This window comes from Canis aureus, chromosome 17 (assembly GCF_053574225.1).
Source record: "Canis aureus isolate CA01 chromosome 17, VMU_Caureus_v.1.0, whole genome shotgun sequence".
Classification (NCBI taxonomy): domain Eukaryota; kingdom Metazoa; phylum Chordata; class Mammalia; order Carnivora; family Canidae; genus Canis; species Canis aureus.
The window spans coordinates 60,511,093-60,535,488 of record NC_135627.1 but is presented as its reverse complement, the minus strand read 5'-3'; the positions used below and the strand labels follow the sequence as shown (position 1 = coordinate 60,535,488).

The 24,396-nt window shown below is 46.8% G+C and overlaps 1 protein-coding gene across 8 annotated transcripts in view; it reads right to left on the bottom strand.

The window, feature by feature from the left end:
* Nucleotides 1-4,635: 4,635 nt before the first annotated feature.
* RNASEH2B (ribonuclease H2 subunit B) overlaps nt 4,636-24,396 on the bottom strand; it is a 160,850-nt gene continuing 141,089 nt past the window's right edge. For 7 of the 8 annotated variants that reach the window (XM_077855829.1, XM_077855832.1, XM_077855827.1 and 4 more), the window contains 4 exons: nt 24,158-24,239; nt 22,480-22,522; nt 18,266-18,346; nt 14,702-15,140 (listed from right to left, as the gene is read on the bottom strand). In XM_077855829.1, the coding sequence (XP_077711955.1) occupies nt 15,033-15,140; nt 18,266-18,346; nt 22,480-22,522; nt 24,158-24,239 (314 nt within the window). In that variant the 3' untranslated portion in view covers nt 14,702-15,032. Of the gene's footprint in view, nt 4,960-14,701; nt 15,141-18,265; nt 18,347-22,479; nt 22,523-24,157; nt 24,240-24,396 lie in introns of those variants that run through there. The other variant, XM_077855828.1, reaches the window with a different exon arrangement.

Sequence of the window (24,396 nt, the reverse complement as noted above, 5' to 3'; positions counted from 1 at the left end):
GTCTCTCCTGGGACACCAGGGGGGTGGGGTCTCTCCTGGGACACCAGGGGGGCGGGGTCTCTCCTGGGACACCAGGGGGGCGGGGTCTCTCCTGGGGCACCCGGGGGCGGGTCTCTCCTGGGACAGCAGGGGGGCGGGGTCTCTCCTGGGGCAGCCTGGGTCGGGGTCTCTCCTGGGGCACCCGGGGGCGGGTCTCTCCTGGGACAGCAGGGGGGCGGGTCTCTCCTGGGGCAGCCTGGGTCGGGGTCTCTCCTGGGACACCCGGGGGGCGGGGTCTCTCCTGGGACACCAGGGGGTCGGGTCTCTCCTGGGGCACCCGGGGGCGGTGTCTCTCCTGGGGCACCCGGGGGCGGGGTCTCTCCTGGGGCACCCGGGGGCGGGGTCTCTCCGGGGCACCGGGGCGGGGGGCTCCTGGGGCCCTGCCTGGACCTGCCCGCCCCGCCCCCGCCCAGCGCTCTTGCTGTCCTGCCGGGCCCTGCGGTGCCTCCTTGGAGGGCACGTTCTCACCACGACTCCCCGCGGAGCTGCGCCTGTCGGTCCCGTGGCCCCCCGTGGCCCCCCCGTGGCCCCCCCGTCGGCCCAGAACAGCGAGACCATAACCCAAAGGGACCCTCCGGACCCCGAGGCCTGGGAGGCGTCCTCCTGCGTCCGCGGAGCTCGGAGCCTGGCCCGGGCCGCGCCTGCGCAGATCCCGAGGGTCCCAGCCCGGCGCACCTGCGGCTCCACCCCGCGGTCCCGAGCTCCGTGCTGGCGGCTGGTCTCTTGGGGCGGGAACCCGCGCTTGCATCCGCTTCCAGGGAAGCCCCTCCGCTCGCCGCCCCCCCGCCGGAGCCCCGAAGTTCAGGGAGCCCCGCGCCCTGCCGGCTCACCTGATGCCCCGCCGCGGGCTGCAGGCCTCCCAGCGGGGGTTAAAGGCGGCACCTGGGTGCCCTGGGCTCCCCCGGACAGCGACATGGGCGCGCTCGTCCCCAGAAGATGAACAGCAGGCAGCCTCCGCCTCTAGGCCAGGAGGAGCGGGTAGCCTTGGGCGCGGCCCCCGGGGGCGGGTGTAGACTGGGGGGGGCGGGGGGCAAGCTCTGGCGGAGACCTCGCCCCGCACTGAGGCCCATCGCAGCCCCAGGGACGGCGCCCAGTTTAGGGCTGTGAGCCCTGCGACCGCTGGGGCTTCGCTTTCCCTCGTGGGGCGCCGGCCCACGGCTGCGCTAAGAAGGCCTCGAAAAAGAAGAATAAAGAGGCCTGAGTGGAAGCCTGGCCCCTGCGAGGTGGGCCCTCCCCGCCCCGGGGTGGGGGCCCACGGCTGCTCCCCAGGCCCCCTCGCGGCAGGTCGGCGGAGGTAGAATCCTGTTACAGCTCCTGGGTCACTTTTTATTCTGCTTTTTTGGGAAGAATGCATGTTCTTTACTGAGGTCACGGGGAGGTAATTAAGACATTATAGCGTTTCCAGGCGCCCCGGGGGTCTCCGCGGTGGAGCACCTGCCTCTGGGCCAGGGCGTGACCCTGGAGACCCGGGATCGAGTCCCGCCTCGGGCTCCCTGCATGGAGCCTGCTTCTCCCTCTGCCTGTGTCTCTGCCTCTCTCTCTCTCTGTGTCTAATGAATAAATAAATAAATAAAATCTTTAAAAAAAATCTTAGTTCTTTTGAGAATCTAACTGAAGTTGTTTTCACTTTCATTTGAAAAATAGGCACTAAACCACTTAGTACGTGTCAAGGGCTGCAGCTCGTGGGGCACACGGGAGCTGGGAGGCGTCCTCAAGGCCCCTCCGGGGTTGGAGCGCCTCCTTGCACCAGGGCTCCCCCGAGCTGCGCAGGCGCAGTGCTGGCCGCTGGGGCATCACAACCGACCCCACAGGCCCGAGGCACAGGCAAGGCGGGGCGACCTCCCTCGGCTCCCCTTCTGGCCTTCCTGCAAGCTGGGGGTCACACGCTGCAGGGAAGCTCTGCACTTCCCGACTGCTTCCCCGGTTCCTGCCAGTGGCTGTCGCTGCAGCCAAGGGAATACGACATTTCAAGACTTTGCACCTCGTTTTCCAACTTGGCCTCCAGAAGTCGTCTTTTCTTTCCTCCCCACCAGGCTCGCTTCCCACAGCCTCTCCGGCTGGCAGCAGGACTGTTCTCTCAAAGTCCTGGACGATCTGGCAAGGAAGGAGTATCTCGTTTTACCGGTGCCTTGATGGATGGTTTAGGGCGGCCACCAGGCAGGTGGGACAGGGCCTGAGGCCTGCGCGCTGGGACCGGATGGCCACTGATCTGTGTGTTTTCCTGAGAAGCATTTGTCAGACAGGATGACATGATACCCGACACTATACACAGCAATCCAACAACACGGTATAGACTGTAGGGAAAGTGAGTGTGGGGCTGCCAGCTGCGGGGTGCTGGAGACCAGACAACTCCGACAGGAGCCGGTTCAGGGCCTGGGAAACCCGTACCCAGAGCCGCTTGTGCAAAGGTGCGGGTACATCCTTTTGGCCTCCTGTTGTCTTTTCAACTGTTTTTGGAGAGTAGATCATGAATCACTGTGTACAGATTTAATAAGTAATAGATTTTTATAATTTCAGGTGTCCTGAATTTAAAGTGTTAGTAGTTCTTCAAAGTTGAGGCCAATGGAGTACGAGGTTGGGGTGCAGATAAGAGAGTGGGGCTTCTAGTGACAACTGAGGTGTCACCAGTGTTCAGGGACTTTGGTCACCAAGGAGTGGGTTATATTTGAGGCAGTAAGTGAGCGCGCACACGCGTGTGTGTGTGTGTGTGTGTGTGTGTGAAGGTGGTAGGGGGAGAGAGAGAGAAGAGGAGAGAAGGAGGTAGGGGATCAAGGACACAGTTGGCAAGTGCCGATGGAAGACACACGACTGCTCGGCAAGCCGTTCTGAAGCTGGGGCAGCCTCGTACCCGTGGGAGCAGGGCGCCCACACACGGGTCTCCCCAGAGCATCGTCCTGGGGGAGAAGAGCAAGGGACAGCCCGCCTGTTAGCTGGCTCTCCAGCCCGGAAATGAGGTCCTAAGAGGCCAACCGATTTGCACACTTGGCAGTAAAACTCCAGTGTCGTTGGTAGTTGCTTTGGATCAAAATACACCCTGGCCTCCGAGGACAGTGCTTGGGATGATGCAAGGAGGGGACAGAAAAGGCCAGGTTCTAACTCCACAACTGTGTGAAGCCCTAGGTGTCAGGCTCTGGGTTCTTACCCCGATGGCCCGGATTCCAAACAGGTGCTTCCCAACACACGGAGGCTTCCTTCTGGCGTACCCCTGAATTCCACAGCTGACTCTCTAGCGTTAGGTCCCCGAAGAGGAGCACAGGAATATTAAGCTACAGAGCTCCGGCATACTGAAAGTCCTTCACGGTCAATGGAAACTTCTGCGCGTGTGAAAGATGTGTAAGAAGTTACAGAGTACTTTCCAGAACCACGTTCCACCTACCTGCTGGAATTAGAGAGTCAGAAACAAAGTTGTTTCCGCAAGAAGAGGTGTGAGGTCCTGTCGGAATGCAGGACCACTGAGTGGCTTCAACCCCATTCCTCTTGTGTGTCAAGTGAGCCAGCTAGCTCTGATCCCGGGGCACTTTTGCACAAACCCCTCCGCTGCCCCCTACACATACTCACCGTGCATCAGAATCCCCACTAAATGAGTTTCCAGCATCTACTTCCCATTTTTCCCCATGTCTTATGTCTTCACTTAAAAAAAAGTAATAATACACATACTAGATTTTTTATATTCTTTTAAAAAAAATTTTATTTATTCATGAGAGACAGAGAGAGAGAGAGAGAGAGAGAGAGAGGGGCAGAGACAGAGGCAGAAGGAGAAGCAGGCTCCATGCAGGGAGCCCGATGTGGGACTCGATCCCGGGACTCCAGGATCACACCCTGGGCTGAAGGCAGGCACTAAACCAGGAGCCACTCGGGCTGCCCATACTAGATTAAAAAAAAAAAAAAAAAAGAATCAATGTTTGTAAGTCCAGCAGATTGTAAAATGCACATGGTCGGGTATTGTTTTGAATTAGAAGCTGCCAAATTGGTAAGGAGGAAAGAGAAGTCGGGATTTTTCTTTCTTTCTTTCTTTTTTTTTTTTTTTAAAGTAAGGGTAGGAACTTGGGTCGTCAAAGCTTCCGGTGTGGAATCAAGTGTGTATGGTCAGCACACACCTTCCTAAAACATGCTTACCCCACCCCAGGAAAGCAGGACAGGCCATGTGGTCAGCCTTCAGAAAGGCCTCAGCCGTTAGAAATGACAAATACCCACCATGTGCTTCGACGTGGAGGGACCTGGAGGGTGTGATGCTGAGTGAAGTAAGTCAATCGGAGAAGGACATTGTATGGTCTCGTTCATTTGGGGAATATAAAAAATAGTGAAAGGGAATAGAGGGGAAAGGAGAGAAAATGAGTGGGAAAGATCAGAAAGGGAGACAGAACATGAGAGACTCCTGACTCTGGGAAACGAACTAGGGGTGGTGGAAGGGGAGGAGGGCGGGGGGTAGGGGTGACTGGGTGACGGGCACTGAGGGGGGCACTTGACGGGATGAGCACTGGGTGTTATGCTATATGTTGGCAAATAAAACTCCAGTAAAAAAATTAATATGCAAAAAAAAAAAAAAAAGAAGAAAGGCCCCAGCCTCACCGTGAGCCCCCCCCCCGCCCCCCCCCCCCCCCCCACTGTGTTGAAGTCCGAAGCGCCATACGGTAAACTGGGAGACAGGCTGGTGCCTCAGGCTGTGGGCCCTCCGCAGGTTTTCAAGCTCCACAAGAGAACTGCCTCCAGGGCAGGGCCTTGCCCCCAAGGCACCAGTGGTATGAACCCAAGAAATGCATTGTTAGTGGTTAGTTCTTTAAAATACAGCTTTGGGGATTTACAGGATTTCTAGAAGGTGCAGAAGAAAAAGTCTTAGCCACCCTTGAGAATGGCTGAAGTTAGAGGAGAAGCAGCCAGGCTTTGCTGTCACTTGCCCCTTTTCTGTCTTTGTGCTGCCACCTAGAGAGGAAAGGAAAACACATGTTGTACTCTGGGGAGCAGGAGCAGTCCTGGAACCCCCAAGGCTGTCTGTACCTTCCAGAACAACAGAGCAGGGTGGGCTGGTTGAGCCCTGAGCAACAGCAGCTGCGACACTTTGGCTTCCGAGGGAAGACCTCGGGTAAGGGACGGGGTTCCTCCCTCCTTGAGCTTATTCTGGGGCTGATCTTAGTCTGGAGGAGCGGGGGTAGGGAGGGGGCATTTTTCTTTGTGCTGTTCAAATGGAGTGAAACACAAAAACCTAAGGTCACCCCAATTTATGGAATGAATGCCGTCATTTCGGAAAAAAAAACAAAAATATCAGAAACACATGAGAATAAATACATAATACAAAACACATAATCTTAGGATTATGCATCCTAAGATGCATAATTCTTAAACTATCTTTCTACTCTTTTTCTTTTAAAAGGGAGATCCTGGGGATCCCTGGGGGGCTCGGCGGTTTAGCATCTGCCCTCAGCATAGGGCGTGACCCTCCGGGGTCCTGGGATCGAGTCCCGCATCGGGCTCCCTGCCTGGAGCCTGCTTCTCCCTCTGCTTGTGTCTCTGCCTCTCTCTCTATGTCTCTCATGAATAAATAAATAAAATCTTAAAAAATAAATAAATAAAATTTTTAAAAAGTAGGAGGCCTTACGTGGACCCCAGCGTATTAAAATACAGGGAAGTAGGGACTTGCCGGTGGAAGTGGTTGGTCCCTAACAGCCCTCTGGGGAGCGCCTCTGACATTTAATGACGACACACTGACTGCATACGAGCTCAAACACAACGTACTCTGCAGCTATTATGTTCCCAAAGAGAGATTTTTAAGTGGATGGAAGTCAGATTTCTGCACCATACTCAGAAATTGAGGTTAGACATCCATGACCACCTGCCTCCACAGGACTCTCACCCCCTGCCCTCGTCTGCCCCTAGAGCAGAAACTTCTGGAAGGTAGGTATCTGTTGGCCACGCTGGCAGCTGTATTTCTGGTGTCTGGAACATCTGGCACGTGGCAGGCGCTCAGTATATGTCCTTAAAGGAGTAAATGAATCTGAGCTTGCCCCTTGGCTTTTTTCTTTTGCGAGCACGGACATTAGTTTTATACGTCTTCTGATTAAAACACACGTGTGCGGTAACCACCCTTTTAGCATCTCTGAGGTCGCTTCCTCTATCAATCACATCTGGCGTCTTTCCTCCCTCTTCTATAGTCTTCATCGACCGGGCAGCCTCAAAATGCCATTTGCTAACGGAAGTTCGTAGAGGCCAACGGGCGACAAGAGGGTTACAGACCCACGTGCAAACGCACCAGCGAGTGGAGGCCCGGCCGCGGCCCACCCGAGGACATCCAGGCCTCAGGACCCCTCCTGGGTAGAGCAAGAGGCTGAAGCTCCTGAATCTGATGTTTCCTTCCTTAAAATAAGGCTCACAATGCACGCAGGCTCCCGAGGGAAGGACGGTGACAGCTGCACCCAGGGGGCGAGGCCCGGGCGGAGGCCACCAGGGTAGGGTGGGCCTGGCGCCCTCAGGCTGTGCCACCTGCTGGACCACCCTGGAACAGGGACACCCCTTTCCCGCCCGCTTCGAGGGTTTGGGAAGACGCGGGCCGGTCAACGTCAGGGAGGGTCTCTGCTCGCCTGATGGCCCACGGCGGTAGGTGCCCGTGACGACCCCCAGGGCGCGGCCGGCCATGGGCACTGCTGAGGACACGAGCAAGGCCGCGGCGCCCCCTCCCTGCCCGGGGCCCTGCACGCAGGGCTGTCCCGAGGCATCAGGTGACGTCAGGGCAGGCGGTCCCCAGCCTTCAGGCCCAGCTGCGGGAGCCTGGTGCGGGTGCTGGCGCGACGTGGGCCTCCGGGGCTGTGAAGTGGGGAGTGACACCCGGGAGCCGTACCGTCCCCGATGGTCACGCACGTACATCCCCATGAAAATCGCTCAGGGCCTGTGGAACATGTGGGCAGCCGCCGCCAGGCCTTCCCACCGGCGTCTCTTTGTCCCTGCAAGGGCAGCGGCGACAGGACACCCACACGGACCAGGACACGGCGGGCACCAGCTCTCCTTCGGGCGATGGATGGGGTGAGCCACCCAAGCTGCTGGAGGGGTGCCAGAGACAAAACCCTGGCTGGTCCCCTGCTCCGGAGCGTATCCTCCCGCGGGGGCTGAGGCTCCACCGGCAGCAGGGCCCCGGGGCGCTCGGGGACCTGGTCTCGCCCCACGGGGAACACGCGACTGTGGGCCAGCGAGCCTGGTGACCCGGTCCCAGGCCCACACAGCTCAGCCCAGACTGGACCACGGCCAGGGCAGCAGGGTCTGGCTCCGTTAAAATAATTGGTCATTTTAGGCCGATTACTTTTACTCTTTAGGAGTAAACTCTTTAGTTCCGTTTGAAACATGGGGAGTCCTTTTCCACTTCATCACATTTTTAAAGATTAAGATGCCTGTTTACTGGTCTTGTCACAAGTTTGCATGTAAGAGAAGCAACAGGTGCATTTGGTAAGTAAACGGATACTTTCTGGTTCCTCACTTCCAAATTGTCCTCGCGCCTGCCACATCTCCCCATCAGAGGACGACGATCCTGGGAATGGGCTGTGGCGCCTGGAAACACTCCCGAGCTCGCAAAATTCGATTCACTCGATTCGATGTGGGATTCACTCGAAACCCACATTAAACCTGACGGAGGCGCGTCTCCTTAGGAGTGCACAACCGAGAAGTACAAACCTTGAAAGATGACGGAGCCTGAGAGCCAGAACATAGGGGAAATTTCAGTGAAAGATAAACCAGACATAAAAAAGAAAAGAATGTTGGTAATCTGAGATATGTTTCAGAAATATGTATGTTTTGACAAAAACTTTGGAGGCTCTTGTGTGTGTACATGAGTGGTTTTGTAGTTTGCAGAGATATTTTGAAGCTCACCCCCAGTCAGCACATTAATAAAAAAGATAAATAATGTAAGTAAGAGAAGCAAAGGGCCACGGGATTTGGAGCAAGCCCTTGGGGTTGGCTGTCACTATCCCGGCTCCTATGGCCACTACCCGGCCTTACGTCTACAGCTGTTGTGGGGATTCAAGCAAAACGCTCAGGACAGTGCTACTACATGGATGTTGTACAGAGTGTGTTGTTATTAGAATCACCGGTTACTAGTATTACAAAATAACCATGTGAGAAATGGGATATTAGTGCAGTTTCAAAAACTGAAGGGCATTTTTACAGAATAACTGACCACTAGTCTCAAAAGTGTGAGGTCAGGAAAGGACAAGAACCACATGATCCTCTCAACAGATGCAGAAAAAGCATTTGACAAAACACAGCATCCTTTCTTGATTAAACCTTTGCACAGTGTAGGCACAGAAGGAAAGCCCCCAGCGAATATCCTTCTCAGTGGGGAAGCACTGGGAGCCTTTCCCCTAAGATCAGGAACACAATAGGGATGTCCACTCTCACCACTGCTATTCAACATAGTCCTAGAAGTCCTGGCCTCAGCAATCAGGCAACAAAAAGAAATAAAAGGCATTCAAATTGGCAAAGAAGAAATCAACCTCTTCCTCTTTGCCGATGACATGATACTGTACATAGAAAACCCAAAAGATTCCACCCCAAGATTGCTAGAACTCATACAGCAATTCGGCAGTGTAGCAGGATACACAATCAATGCCCAGAAGTCAGTGGCATTTCTATACACTAACAATGAGACTGAAGAAAGAGAAATTAAGGAGTTAATCCCATTTATAATTATGCCAAAAAACATAAGATACACCTAGGAATAAACTTTTTTTTTTTAAATTTTTTTTATTTATTTATGATAGTCACACAGAGAGAGAGAGAGAGGCAGAGACACAGGCAGAGGGAGAACCAGGCTCCATGCACCGGAGCCTGACGTGGGACTCGATCCCGGGTCTCCAGGATCGCACCCTGGGCCAAAGGCAGGCGCCAAACCGCTGCGCCACCCAGGGATCCCCACACCTAGGAATAAACTTAACCAAAGAGGTAAAGGATCTATATTCTGAAAAGTATACAATACTCATGAAAGAAATTGAGGAAGACACAAAGAGATGGAAAAACGTTCCATGCTCATGGACTGGAAGAACAAATATTGTGAAAATGTCTATGCTTCCCAGAGCGATCTATACAGTCAATGCAATCCCTACCAAGATATCATCAACATTTCTCGGAGGTGGAACAAATTATCCTAAAATTTGTATGGAACCAGAAAAGGCCCAGTATAGCCAGGGAAAGATAAAAAAGAAAACCAGAGCCGGGGGCATCACAAGGCTGGATTTTCAGTTGTACTACACAAAGCTGTCGTCATCAAGACAGTGTGGTCCTGGGACAAAAACAGACACAAAAATCAATGCAACAGAATAGAAAATCCAGAAGTGGGCCCTCAACTCTATGGTCAACTAATATTTGACAAAGGAGGAAAGACGATCCACTGGAAAAGGACAGTCTCTTCAAATGGTGCTGGGAACATTGGACAGCCACGTGCAGAAGAACGAAACTAGACCGTTCTCTTACACCAGACACAAAGATAAACTCAAAATGGATGAAAGATCTAAACGTGAGACAGGAATCCATCAAAATCCTAAAGAACACAGGCTACAACCTCTGTGACCTCAGCCCCAGCAACCTCTTACTAGACGTGTCTCCCACGGCAAAGGGAACAAAGGCAAACATGAACTATTGAGACTTCATCAAGATAAAAAACTTTTGCACGACAAAGGAAAAAACAAACCCAAAAGACAATGTACAGAATGGGAGAAGACATTTGCAAATGTTTTTATCAGATAAAGGGCTAGGATACAAAATCTATAAAGAACTTATCAAACACACCTGCAAAGAACAAGTAATCGAGGCAAGAAATGAGCAGAAGACGTGAACAGACATTTCTCCAAAGAAGACACACAAATGACCAATAGACACATGAAAAAATGTCCCACATCACTGGCCATCAGGGAAATACAAATCAAAACCATGATGAGATCCCACCTCACCCCAGTGAGAATGGGGAAAATTAACAAGGCAGGAAACCACAAATGTTGGAGAGGATGCGGAGAAATCGTGCACTGTTGGTGGGAATGTGACCTGGTGCAGCCACTCTGGAAAACTGTGTGGAGGATCCTCAAAGAGTCAAAAATAGACCTGCCCTAGGAGCCCGCAATTGCACTGTTGGGGATTTACCCCAAAGATACAGATGCAGGGAAACGCCAGGACACCTGCACCGCGATATTCACAGCAGCAATGTCCACAATAGCCAAACTGTGGAAGGAGCCTCGGTGTCCATCGACAGATACTGGATAGAGAAGCTGTGGTCTCTGTATACAGTGGGATATTCCTCAGCCATTAGAAGTGACAAATACCCACCATGTGCTTCGATGTGGATGGACCTGGAGGGTATGAAGCTGAGTGAAGTGAGTCAATCAGAGAAAGAAAATTATCACATGATCTCACTCCTATGTGGAATTTAAGGAACAAGCAGAGGATCACAGGGAAAGGGAGGGTAAAATGGAATAAGATGTAACCAGAGAGGGAGACAAACCATGAGAGACTCTTAATCATGGGAAACAAATTGAGGGTCGCTGGAGGGGAGGAGGTAGGGGGGTGGGGTCACTGGGTGACGGGCATTGGTGGTGGGGGGGGCACATGATCTGATGAGCACGGGGTGTTATGTAAGACTGATGAATCACTGACCTCTACCTCCAAAACTACTAATACACTCTGTGTTAATGAATTTAAATAAAAAAAAAATGATTACCATTGTGAAAAGGTACAAAATTTAACTGAATAAAAGTTCTGTCCTATTATCTCAAATGCTTTATAAATAACATCAAATAAATACTGCATCTATACAGAAGCAGAAACAAAATATATATATATTTAGCTGGATTAACCAAGAAAACAAAAAGATACACATGACCAATCAGGTATGAAAAAAAAAAAAGAAAATCACTACATATCCACAGATATAAAAAAAGAATAGATACATGAGACAAAACTTATGCCAATAAATTTGACAACACAGATGAAACAGACACATTTCTTAAAAGATATAAATTACTAAAACTGGCACACACACATCAAAAGAAAATTAGAATAGCTCTATATGTATTATAGAAATTTAATTTGTAATTAAAAACTTTCCTAGAAAGAAAATTCCAGGCCCAAATGGCTTCCTTTGTTGAATTCTGTGCAACGTAAAAGGAAGAAACAATTACTCATCTCCTATAAACTCTTTCAGAAAATAGGTGACGAGAGGATATTTCTCAATTCATTTTCTGAGGTCAGTTTTGCTCCTGATACCAAAACTAGACGGAATTATTACAAGTAAGGAAAACCACAGACCAACATCCTTCATGAACAGGGATACAAAAATCCTTAGCAAAATAGGAGGAATTAAAACAGAATACTGTGTAGGGAAAGAATAATGCACTATAAACAAAGTACGGTTTATCCCAGGAGTGGAATGTTATTTTAGCTTCCAAAAATCAATCATTATACTTCACATACTAAAATAAACCTTTATTGAAGGAAAAGTACGGGATCATCTCAATAAATGAGGAAAAAAATAGGTGATAAAAGTCAATACCCATTCCTGACCAAAACTCTCGGTGACTTGGGAATATGAGAGAAACCTGCAAACCCACACACACGGTGGTAGAAGCGAGGAGCACATCTTGCGCATAGGCAGTGGTTTCTAAATGAAAAGGAATCCTGGCTTTTTAGGAAAAAGGTAGATTCACAGCAAGGGCAGAAAGGATACCAGAGCCTGGAATACCCTGTCACATAAGAAGAAAGGAAGTATTAAAAAGTGACAGAAACACACCAAAAAGATACAGAAGCCAGCCAGTAGGGGCTCCCACTGGCCCTTCTGGGTCATTGTGAGCAACAAAATAATTTCATAGAACTCACGGGACAAAATACAAAATCTACAAGTCCATACTTACATGAGTTCATAAATGAATAAATAAGTATAGGAAGGGAAAGCTATTCCTCCAAAAAAAAAATTCCAGCTAAATATAAAAAAAATAAGTACAGAAGAAATGAAGGAGTTAGAAAAATCACCCGTCGATTCTAAACTTTGTCAAGGGTGAATGTTTGTTGAGACTATACTTAAAAGCCCCAGAGCATTTACCCACAAATTACCCATTAATTACAAAGGAAAAAAGTCATAACTCTACGGTGGATAGACCTGTATCAAAGGTTACCACCACCTTAGTCAAGGTGAGCGTCACTCCTGGTGAGTCACCCTGTGGCTCCTGAGATGCTGCCCTGAGAAAGACTCGCCGTTACCTCTGTGGGTTCCCATAGTGTGGGTTCCCATAGTGTATCGCCAAAACCTAATCAAGAGCAACCACTAGGCAAACTTAGAGTGAGGAACGTTTTAGCAGGTAATTGGCCTGTACTCTTCAGTAATGTCAAGGTCGAGTAAGATAAAGATTTTTCCAGATTAAAGACTGTGACGATGTAAAAGACGTCTCCGTGCTAGATGATTTTACCTAAAGTCTCCTTCAATATGGTCCAATAACAGAATATTTCTATGCAAAATTATTCCTTCCGGAACACGGGTCAAGATGGAAAGGCAGCATAATTCTGACACTTAACCTAATTACAATATTGCTTTTGAATATATAGAGGCAAAAATTCTAAGGAAGAGCCCAGAAAAGCTAATTACAACTAGATTTGACATGGCTAGACTGGAAGCAGACACTTGGTATCCCTTATCTAACGTCAAGGAGGGTTTATCACCGGAACTGAAGTACAGTTCAACGAAAGCTCTCTCATCATCTCAAGAGGTGCCAGAAACATATTTGATAACAACCGACACTTACTAAATAAAACTTTAAAGAAACCAAGTATGAAATGAAATATCAAAAATAAATATTCTTTATCATATTAACAGCTAGTGTCAGGATGGTGACGTACATGAATCAAATCACAAATCAGTCCGAGCAGCTACTATTATTACTCTTCAACACTGTTCCAGGTATTCTCACCCATGTAAAGGGATATGAAAGATATAAAAGAGGTGTAACTATTAGAATTGTACACAATTTTTCAAAGATTGCATACCTTATACACCAAAAACCCAATATGAATATAATAAAGTTTAAATTTATAATAAACAAGTTTAGTAAATTGGTTATTTAAAAGATAACTATATAGAAAAAAAAATAAAAGATAACTATATAGAAATGTAAAACTTTACCACAAAGTGGCCAGTTAGAAGATCTAACTAAAAAAATAGATTTTACTAATAGCAACAAAAATACCTAAACATATGGCTAAAAAGAAGTATCTAGAACCTATAAGAAGATGAAGAACCAAATGTTAGTGAAAGTATGGTTGGGATTCTAGCAAATATAGAGAAATACAATATTCTTGAGTAAAAACAAGGAATTTTATAAACATGTGTCTCTCCCCTAAATAACTTATGTGTCTAACAAAATCTCAATAAAAATCCCATTGGAACTTACTCTTAGAACCTGAGAAAATAATTGTACAGCTCTCACGGAAAAATCAACAGGTGAGAAAACAATCAAATTAGAGCTTTATCTCACAGCATATTTAAACACAAATTCTGCAGATGATTTGTCATTAAATATAAACCAAAAAATTATTAAAAATTTAGAAGAAAAGTAAGTGACTGGTTAACTTTCCTGCAAAGGGAAGCATCTAAGTACAACATCAATGTAAAGGAGAAGTTTATACGCATAAAAACATATATAAATATACCAGTTATATTTATATATTCATATACATATATATACACATACATAAAACCCAAAAACAACTCCATGACCAAAACTAAAACATACACAAAAATTAAAGACCACTTTTGGACCAAGAAAAAAATTTACAATGAACATGGTGGACAAAAATTAATGTCCTTAAGTTTTAGAGTATCTCTAGAGTCTGTAAGAAAAATCCTGATACTTTCACAATTTAACAGATAACTCTCTGTAAGATGATGAATGGTTTAGTAAATGTGAAAAAAAGTGTTCAATACTATTACTAATCAGGGAATAAAATGCTTTTTTCCCACTTATTTGCAAAGATAACATTCAAAGCTAGTTCTTAGTAAATAAGAACTGAAACCACCATGGGTTACAGGGCACGATCCCGCGCCCTTTCTGTGAATGATCTTCCCAGAAGTATGTATTCGGAAAATTCAGTTATAAACTGGCAAGTCCACATCTAAAAATCTATTCTAAGGGAGCAATTAAAGATGTGAACAAACATTTACTTATAACCTGATTCTTCAAACAGTGAACATTTGTAAGTAATGTAAATGTCCAAAATAGGGTCATGGTCATTAAATAATCAAATATCCAAATAATTAAAAATGACCAGCATTAAAAAGAAGCGTATTTATGAAGAATACTTTAGTAGCCTGGGAAGATGCTCCCAAAATAAAGTGTCAAGAAAGAAGATGATAAAATTAGTATTACGATTCCTTAAAAAATTATTATTATAAGAACATGTGCCATATATGATCTCTGGGTAGTGTCAAGTTGGGAGATTACCACTTTAATTTTACGCCTTTCCCTATTTTCTACAACGAACATGTATTCATAAAACAGAAAATATTAAACAGAAGATTTACTGAAAACAAATGGCTTTTAGGAGGTAGTAGTCTCCCCGACAGCTGCTGATTGCTGTCAGTGCGCTGAAAACCATACTGCTACAGGCACCGTGTGGCAAAGCGGCATAAAGTAACAGGCACACACTCCAATATTGTCACATGTCAGTTTATTGAGCAAAAACCAGGATGCCAGCTAGAGGATAACTCTATTCACTTGATTACTTTTCATGATGTCAAACAAAACTCTGAAGGCCACAGGCCACAGAGTTACACAATGACTTTCCCACATTTTGTTCAGAAAGACAAAAATCAAATCCCAGGAAATGTCTGACTCTGAAAATTGCCTTGATTTTTTTTTTTTTTTTCCTCCAAAAGGCAGTAATTAAGTCAGGAGGTACATTGGTGTGGGGGAAGGACAAAAAAGGAACATGTAAAAGGCAAATAATTTTGCTAGATTTCATTGTCAAAGTTTCAGATCTTTTCAATTTTTTTTTTTATTTTTCGTAGCAAAAAAGGAATCAATACTTTTCATTCCACTCTTGTCAACTTTAGCCAAAGCCTTCTGAGCTGCAGTCATTTTGCTATTTTTCTGTTAAGGAAAATAAGAGAAAAATTGTTACAAATGTAACATTTATGAATCGTACATGCAAATCAGACAAGACCATGCATGTCTCAAGGTTCATGTATTTGTTGCTAACGTGTTTCATAAGGGAGCAATGATGATGATGATGATGATGATGATGATGATTTTTTTTTTTTAAGTTCTGATTTCCATTCCGAGTTTAGACCCAAGACATAAAGTCTGGAGCAACAGGCAGGAGACAAACCTCTGCCCTCTGAGGGTGGAACGTTACGACCCGTGGTTGACTTTGGGGGGACGGCTCCGGAGGAAGGGCCTATTAGCTCAGTAGCGCCAACAAAGAGACTGGGAGCGACTGGGGGGGTCACAGCGTGTTGCGGCGTGATGACGGGTGCACAACGGGCGCCGCTGCGTTGCTCTCGGGGGCCCAGGGCAGCCACGGGGGCCTAGGACAGCTGCTGTATCCCAGACAACCCGTACCCGGGAGCATGGGGACCAGCAGGGCGACCGCCCCGGTCCTCTTCCAACAAAGGGAGACTTTTCAAAAGGCTGCCTTGGAGGAGCCCTGCCTTTTAAAGGCCGCTCCCCTGCCAGTCACTGCCTGGCTCCGTCCTGGGACCCACGCTGCCAGAGGCTAAAGAGCAGCAGGGCCACACGGGGTGGGACTCGGCAAAGCCGAAGCCAAGCCCTCTGTCCCCCGAGCGCCGTGGGGCGAAGCCTCTGCCGGAGAACCTTCCAAGGGCACGGGGCATGGTCCCTGGCATCTTGCTTCTCATATTCGGCCCCATTTCAGGGGCTTGTTTTTTGCCTGGATGGGACAAAGTGACAGTCTCCTCGAGACGAGTTATCCCCCGAATTCAGCTGACACCCTGGCCCAACCTCTCAGTTCCTGGGACTGTGCCCAGGTAGACGGGACAAAAAGCAGCCGTCACAAGGGTGGGGGCAGAAACAATTCCATGGAGGAACTCAGGAACGGCCCTCTACGGAAGCCGTCCAGAATGCTCCCTATCTTGCCAAGTCTCAACTTGGATTACCCCCTGACGTGGCCTGCCCAGATACGTTACGCAGAGCCCCAAGAGTCAAACCGATGAACGTTAAATGCCAAGGAGCGGGTAACTGCTGTTAAAATTTAGGAGAAGGGGATCCCTGGGTGGCTCAGCCTTTTGGCACCTGCCTTCAGCCCAGGACATGATCCTGGAGACCCAGGATCGAGTCCCAGTCCCACGTCGGGGTCCCTGCATGGAGCCTGCTTCTCCCTCTGCCTGTGTCTCTGCCTCTCTCTTTGTGTCTCTCATGAATAAATGAATAAAATCTTTAAAAAATAATAAAAAAAAATAAAATTTAGGAGGAAGTTAATTTATCTTAGGGCAGGCAAGGTCTTTCTAAGCATAAAAATAATGAGAAAATCACAAGGAAAAACATTTCCTACATTTAATCCTCAGAATAACTTACAACTGTTTAAAAAAAATAGAATAAAAAGGCTAAAAGCCAATTAGGGAATTATTTGTACCCTGTATGTCATGAAGTGTTGTTAAATTCCTAATCTAGAATAGGCTCTTAAAAATCAACAAGAAAAACCCTAGTATTCCAATACGAAAAACAGGCACTGGACATGGACTGACAATTTGCAGAAATGCAAATGGGCCACAATCATTTGGAAAAAACAACAACTAACTTTTCTCGTCAGAGAAATACAGCCTAATTAGAGAGTCAAAAATTTCAAGAATAAAGATAATATTCAGTGTTGTCAACAAAGCAAGATGAATGCTCAACAGCAATGACGGTTGGGAATACAAATTTCTACATTTTTGGAAAGCAGTTTATATACATATACACATACATATGTGCATATATATACAGTTTATATAACATGTATACACACACACATATACATAAACATATATTTACACACATATATAAACATGAGCTCCTTCCACATGATTTACATGTTTTATAGTCATGTATATGATTATATGACAAAATCATATGATTATATATAATAAATATATAAAACCACAATCCTATATATGTGCACACATATATTTATATATTGTCTCAAATCACAATCCTATATATGTACACACACACATATATTTATATATTATCTCAAAAATCATGGAAAGAGCTCATGTTTTCTTTTTTTTTCCTTTTTTTTTTCCACAGAGCTCATGTTTTCTAAGCTCTTACTCTTTCTTAGTTCTAAATTGTGTCTAATGAGATAACCAGAGATACAGACTATAACATTTATCACTTCATTAGGAAATAGAAAAGGCAGAATAACCCATGTGTCCAAAACTAAGGGAGCTAGTAAATAGATCATATACCTTATGGCGAAATAAAATAAATGACTGAATATCATGAGACCATTAAGGTTGTCACAGAATGCCTCATGACACGTAAACATTTTCACAATACAGTGAAATGCTAACTGAGAGGAGACCCCAAACTGTAAATATTAAAATGCCAATTTTAAAAGCTATGCATGCATTTAGAATGTATGGATCAGATAAAACTTTGTAAGAAAGGTCATGAAAATATTTGCTGGGGTGACTGCTGGATGGTGACTAAGGACTATCGTCATCGTCAGAAGCTCTGGGAAGCTTCCAGGAAGCACAGCTCCCTCGCTCTGCGCCCCTCTAAGGACAGAGTCCGGCATGCTCTTGCTACGTGTACCGCCCCACCTTGATCCGGGAAAAAGCCTTCCCGGCTTGATATATTCGCTGTCGTTCACAACTGTGACTTAATCACTGAGTCACAGAAATGCAAGTTACTAATCCTTGCATTAAATCACAAAATTAGGGCAGCCCCTGTGGCTCAGCGGTTTAGCGCCACTTTTGGCCCAGGGCGTGATCCTGGAGACCTGGGATTGAGTCCCACATCGGGCTCCCTGCGTGGAGCCTGCTTCTCTCTCTGCCTGTGTCTCTGCCTGTCTCTGTCTCTGTGTGTCTCATGAATAAATAAATTAAAAAAATCTTTAAAAAAAATGTGAAAAAAATAAATCACAAAACTATAATTTAAAATTTAAAAAAAAACCCACAAAATTATACAATCACAGTCAAGCACATTCCCGGATGTCCTCGCACAGATCGCCTAACTGGATCCAGGAACAGGCCACGACGGCGGGACACACATACCTTTTCAGTCTTCAAATCCTTCCTGTTAAACTTAGTGTAATCTTCTTTTGCTTCTATGGGCTCATCAGATACCTTTACTTTCTGCAATGTTAGAGCAGGGAAGTGATGTCAAATGTTACCTCAACACATCAATTTGTTTTTTTTTAAAGACTATACGAAAAAAAAAAGAAAAAAAAAGACTATACAGGTCATTTTGGTCAAGGCCAAAGGGAAGAGCAGACCCTGCAAGGGGCCCACTTTGCATTTCGCCAATTATGTGGGAGAGCGAGCCGCAGATACCCCCTGAGCGGCAGCCGTGAGGCAGGGCCGTCCGACGGGGTCCATGACCCGGCCCACGGGCAGCCGAGCAGTGCTGCTCATGGATTCTGTTCATAGCAGCATGAGGGGGCACCTGGGTGACTGCCGGCTTCGAGGACAGTCTAGGAGGGTGAAGGCGGGCACAGAAGTCAAAGACAAGAAATTCTTTGAAGGGGGCCAGGTGTCCAGCTGGAGCCACCACTTGGCTCACCTTCTGGGTTGGTGTGATGCCCGTTTAGGAATAAGGCATGAAAAAAAAAAAAGCAATAAGGCACGAAATTATCTCTTATCACCATTTTTGTATAGCCTCACTCTTACCTCCTTTCAACTCAACTATCTCATTTTGTCCACACGAGGACAACCCTGCAAGGTGAGCAGCCAGCAGGACGAGGACGCACAGAGAGATTAAACGCACGACCGAAGGCCACTTCGCAGAGGCCGGGGGTAAGGTCTCCATTGCTGTACAAGGGCTCTTTCCATGAGGCCCAATGCAACTAGTTCCGCCTTTCCTTCCTGTTTCCACCTTCCTCCTGAGCACTTTGCACCCATGAATGCGAGAACCTTGTCAGGAGCTAGGTCTGTGGCCTTAATGTTCACATAACTGAAGGGACTGGGACTTATTTACTACGTGAGAGGCACGTAGCAGGGCAGGTAAGTCTTGATGCTCAACACGGAGAATTGACGGCACAGTGGCCACAGCCTGGGTTTCTGCAGATCCTCAAGCTCTCTGTGGAGACACGGGGTGGACAAGACACACTGTGGGTCTCCCCCAGCAAAGGCGGATTTGTTCCCAGCTTCCCTCTTCCTAACCCAGCATTTGCTAAAGCATAGAACTGCGGAGTAGGCGTTAAAAGACGCCATGGCACGTGTGTGAGGCCAAGGGGATGCGACGGCAGGCCTTGAAGTTCTTCACCGTAAAGCACAGAGGGGCGTCCTGGAAATCCGTCACGTCACACGGCGGGGCGGGCCTTCTCTTGGTCACACAGCAACCTCCCCGCAAATGCATCTTCAAGGGAGAAAGCCTAGCTCATCACCAACGGACTACCTGCCCACACAGTGCGCATCCAAGCCACGTTCAGAAGAATACAGATCTCTATTTGAATTAAGGTCAGTAAAGGGCATTTAGGTGGGTGATGCTTATTTTTATGCAAAAGAGAAGGAGAGTGGATCTCACAGGGAGTAGAGATGAAGGCTACAATGGCCTCGCACTGCAGAAGGCAGGGACGCCTGGGTGGCTCAGGGGTGGAGCGCCGCCCTCGGCCCAGGGCGTGACCCCGGGGTCCTGGGATCGAGTCCCGCATCTGCTCCCCGCACAGAGCCTGCTTCTCCCTCTGCCTGTGTCTCATGAATAAGTAAATTAAAAAACCTCAAAAAAAAAGCCTGCAGAAGGCTTGAAGTCCTAAGACGGTCTGCTCTCCTCTATGGTAAAACGTTCTACTACAGATGTGCTGTCCACTTGGGCACGCTTGCTTCTCGCTGATAAGTCCGATGGAAAATGTTCAAGACAAGATTTAAGACGAAAAGTGCTTCTTAATAAGCATACACTGTTTAATAAGATGACTGACTTGTCCAAGGGTTTTGACGGCTCCGGATCAAGCAAGACACCGGTTATCAGCTCATCAAAAAGAAAACTATGTTGGAGGGGCCTCGGCACTGACCTTTCTCCAGTTATTCACAGCATGTGCCGAATATGTTCAAAGGAATCCTCATTTCTACACTTATTTTAATTTTTGTTATTTAAATAACCAGATCAGGTCCTTGGGTGGCTCAGTTGGTTAAGTGTCTGGCTGCTGGTCTCAGCTCTGGTCTCAACCTCAGGGTCATGGGTTCAAGGCCCGTGTTTGGGCTCCACGCTGGGCATGGAGACTATTTAAAAAAAAAAAACAAAAACAAAAAACGCCCAAACTGCTACAGATTTAGGGGAAAGTTTCAGAAGAAACAGGAAAAAAAGGCTCAGAAAGACAGCAACAAAGGCTATGACTCAATGGGTAACGGGTACAGTTCTGGAGAAGGAGTGAAAGAACGGCCCAGTACCACAGGAGTTAGTGTCAGGGGGTTCTTATCCTTAATGATGGTCTGCAGGGAGGAGCTCAGGTGTCCCCAACCCGCTGACTGCATCCGCCCCGCCAGCCGCCAGCCGTCCACTCAAACGACAGAAAGGGGCGAGGGCGGGGTGGGACGCTGGGCTTCGGCCCACGCAAACGTGTGATAGTAAGGAAATAGTGCAAAACACATTAAGGTCCACAGGCCCATGAATCATGGGTGGCGGCCTCCCTGCTAGCACAGCGGAGTGGGGGCTGGGGACAGAGGCCATGGGCTCCGTGGGGCTCAGATGGCCACTCTCCGGCCTTTACAGACCAAGGCTGCCAACCCCTGATCTAAATCATACCCAAGGACATAACAAGCACTTTAAGGTCTGGAAATTAAGAAAACAGAAAACCGGGTTAAAAGTGAAGGTAGGGAATGTACCACCGAGGACGGCACCAAGGGCCGAAGGCTTCCAGAACGGGCGCAGGTCCCCTCTCGAAGGGCCTCGAAGTTACTACGGAAGGCAGACATCTGGGAGAAAGACAGATGCGTCGCTTCTGGAGGGAGAGGAGCGAAACAGACACCTCCGCCTCGTGTCACAGGGCAATCAGGTCTCTGTCCCGAGAGCGGCTGTCGGGGATGAACTGCCACGGGAAGGACACGGCTCTGACCCCGCACGACCTCGGGTCTTGCAGCAGCTGACCCCCGCCCCATGCTATTCCCCTCCAGAGAGGATGGCCCTCCTTTGACAAGCTGCTGGTGACGGCCTACGGCTACCGTCGATGCGCTTGAAACTTTCCATCCTTCTCAAAAGTCGAAGTAACGAGTGCTCCAAACGGGACAGGATACCAAAAAAAAAAAAAAAACCCCAAAAAAACAAAAAAAAAACCCACAAAAAACAAAAAAACCAAACCCAAAACGAAACCCAAGCACGCTGGCCACGTGGAAGGCAGGGAAAGGAACATTCCCTAACACCCACAGCGTGTCCCCTTTCCATTCTCAAGGAGCCGGTACCCCGCTGGCGGGGAGGGACCTCAGCGACACACCGGCGCACGTCTCTATTTCCCTGCCTCCGAGAAGCGCTCCTCGAGGGTCTGGGGGACGGAGGGACCCCGCAGTTTGCCATCGGGGTGGTGTATGGCCGACTCCTCTGCTCTCCCCCTCCAGGAGACAGACACAAACCGCAGCCCACGGAGCAGAGGAGCTGTGGGCAGGAGTCTGAGAAAGTCTGGAAGAGGAAGGGTTTTTTGCAATACACAAGTTGCCTTGATCATTCCAAGCAGGGGTGTGTTTTGGGGGGGAAGAAGCTTGGCTCCCCTAGCTCAAAGGATTCTTTGTGTTGCAAAAATCATGCTTTTAGGGCCGCCTTCGGCCCAGGGCATGATCGGAGACCCGGGATAGAGTCTCATGTTGGGCTCCCCGCATGGAGCCTGCTTCTCCCTCTGCCTGTGTCTCTGCCTCTCTCTCTTTCTGTGTCTCTAATGAATAAATAAAATCTTTAAAAAAAAAAATCATGCTGTGTTCACCTCTGTGCCAGTAACAATTAGATCTGGCAAAATGAGTTTTTGTTATACATCGAGTATTCCTGACGATTAAGAGAGCTAATTACAGCACCTGGCTGGATTTTAATTATATATCTGTAAGGTTTTTACGGTAGGTTTCTGGCTACAACCGACTCTTAACTTGGTTTTCGCAGCACTGTTTTTATCATTCAGGTAAAATCTACAAAAATAAAAGAATATCGATGGAGAGCTCATTATAATCTTTAATTCACCCAGCGTCACTCCACCCAAGTAGGCTTTACAATGTACTAGAGCACACTCTACCTCTGTGGTAAAAATGTAATATTTATCCAAATCCCCCAAAGATCTTTAGTCACAGCTCCTTACCTTTGATGCAGGGCTTGGCAATGGAACTGAAGGTTCTGGAAGCCTGAGGAGTCAAAAATAAGAATCAGAGTCATGGTTTTTCATAGACAAGCAAACAGAGAGACTGGGTCACCTTAGGACTTAGTAATGAGACTTTCTTGGACTAGCTTCACCCCCCGGTGTCCTAGTGTAAACCATCTTGGTGGAAAGAATGAAGTTTCTCTAAATGAAAAAAAAATCCTCATTTTTCTCATATTGGAATTGTCTGAACTAAAAAATAAAATAAAATAAAATTAGGACTCACTTGTTACAGTGGAACTGCTCTTCTTTAGTCTCCATAAATTTAGCATAAATGTTGTATTTCTCCCTTCATTAGTGATGAATCCATCATATATATTTTTTTATTTAAATACAATGTATTTGACATACAATGGAATCCAGCGTATATTTAAAAGTGAGAATTATTTTAACTGCCTAACAAAGAGTCAGACAAACTTGACCTTTCTTCAGTTAAAGAGAAGTTTAACTGACATGTCTTTCTCTCCAAATCTTTAACCAAAAGCTAATCACTTCTGAGCAAAGAAAGGAATTTAAGAAATAACAGGAGTACAAAGATCTAGGTCTCTAATGAGACAAACAGGCACTGAGAAACCCAGGGAAATATTAAACAGAAAGATAGCATTATCAATTTAAAGCAGGCTTTCAGAAACACTTTAACTATTATGGAAACTAGTTTCCACTCATTGTTTTTTAAAGTAGGACCTATGCAGTTTGCTAAAAACAGCAACTATATATCTATTAAGAAGTTGCTTTATCTTCACGTATCAGAGGGGAAAGCTATTATAAGAATCAGGAAAAGCTATTATCACACCCATAAAATCTTAACAATAGTTGCTAAAATCTAGAAAAGAAACACATTCCTTTCAGCCTAAGGTAAAGTCTTTATATTATATTAAATATCTTTATGAAGGACAAGCCACAAATCAAATTGTTCTTAAACCCCTTTTCAGCCTTCAGACACAGATTGTGTTTCATCATTTGAGTTCCAAGTGCTGGGCACAATAGAGGTACTTGGCCAACGTCTAACGACCGTGAAAATGCTACAAAACCTTTAAATGTAATTTTCAAAAATATTCTAGGGACGCCTGGATGGCTCAGTCAGTTAAGCCTCTGCCTTTGGCTCAGGTCATGATCCCAGGGTCCTGGGCTCGAGCCTCAGGTCGGGCTCCCTGCTGAGCAGAGTGTTGGGGGGGGGGGGTGTTTGCTTCTCCTTCTCCCTCTGCCCCCCCCACTCTTGTTCTCTCTCAAATTACAAAAACAAATCTTAAAAAAAAATATATTCTACATGCCATCTATTGTTTTCTTCTAAACTTTATTTCGCTTAAAATGATCACGTGGAACCAAATTAGTAACGTCTAACTGGGGATAAAATTTTATACCGTTTACCCTCTACAATCATAGCAACTCGCGATTCCAGTCCTAATGCTCACTAGTTTCCTCAATCAGTATGCATCACATCAATTTGTTCCAATAAATCAGTGTCTATTAAAAGTCACCTTCAAACCACAAAGCCTAGGATGTAACTCAAGAATAATTTCTTATCTGAAACAGTGATGTGATAAGCTTTAAAGGAACCTGCTGGGGAACCAAGAAGCACCAAGGCACTTCCTAATTATAACTAAAGATGAATGATACTTACTTTAAATATTTTGCTAAGTCATCACTTAATTCTTTAGGGATGTAATCAGATATCAGACCATGGGCATAGCAAACATAATCCTCTGAAGAAACAGAATGGAGAGTGCAAGAAAAAAAATTAGTAACAATTATGGTAGTTTTACAGTCAAATTGACTAGAGTTAAAATTCTGGCTCTATCAGGCCTTAGAGACTCACTTAAGCTCTTAGCCTCCGTTTCCTCATCTGTAAAATGGGGACGC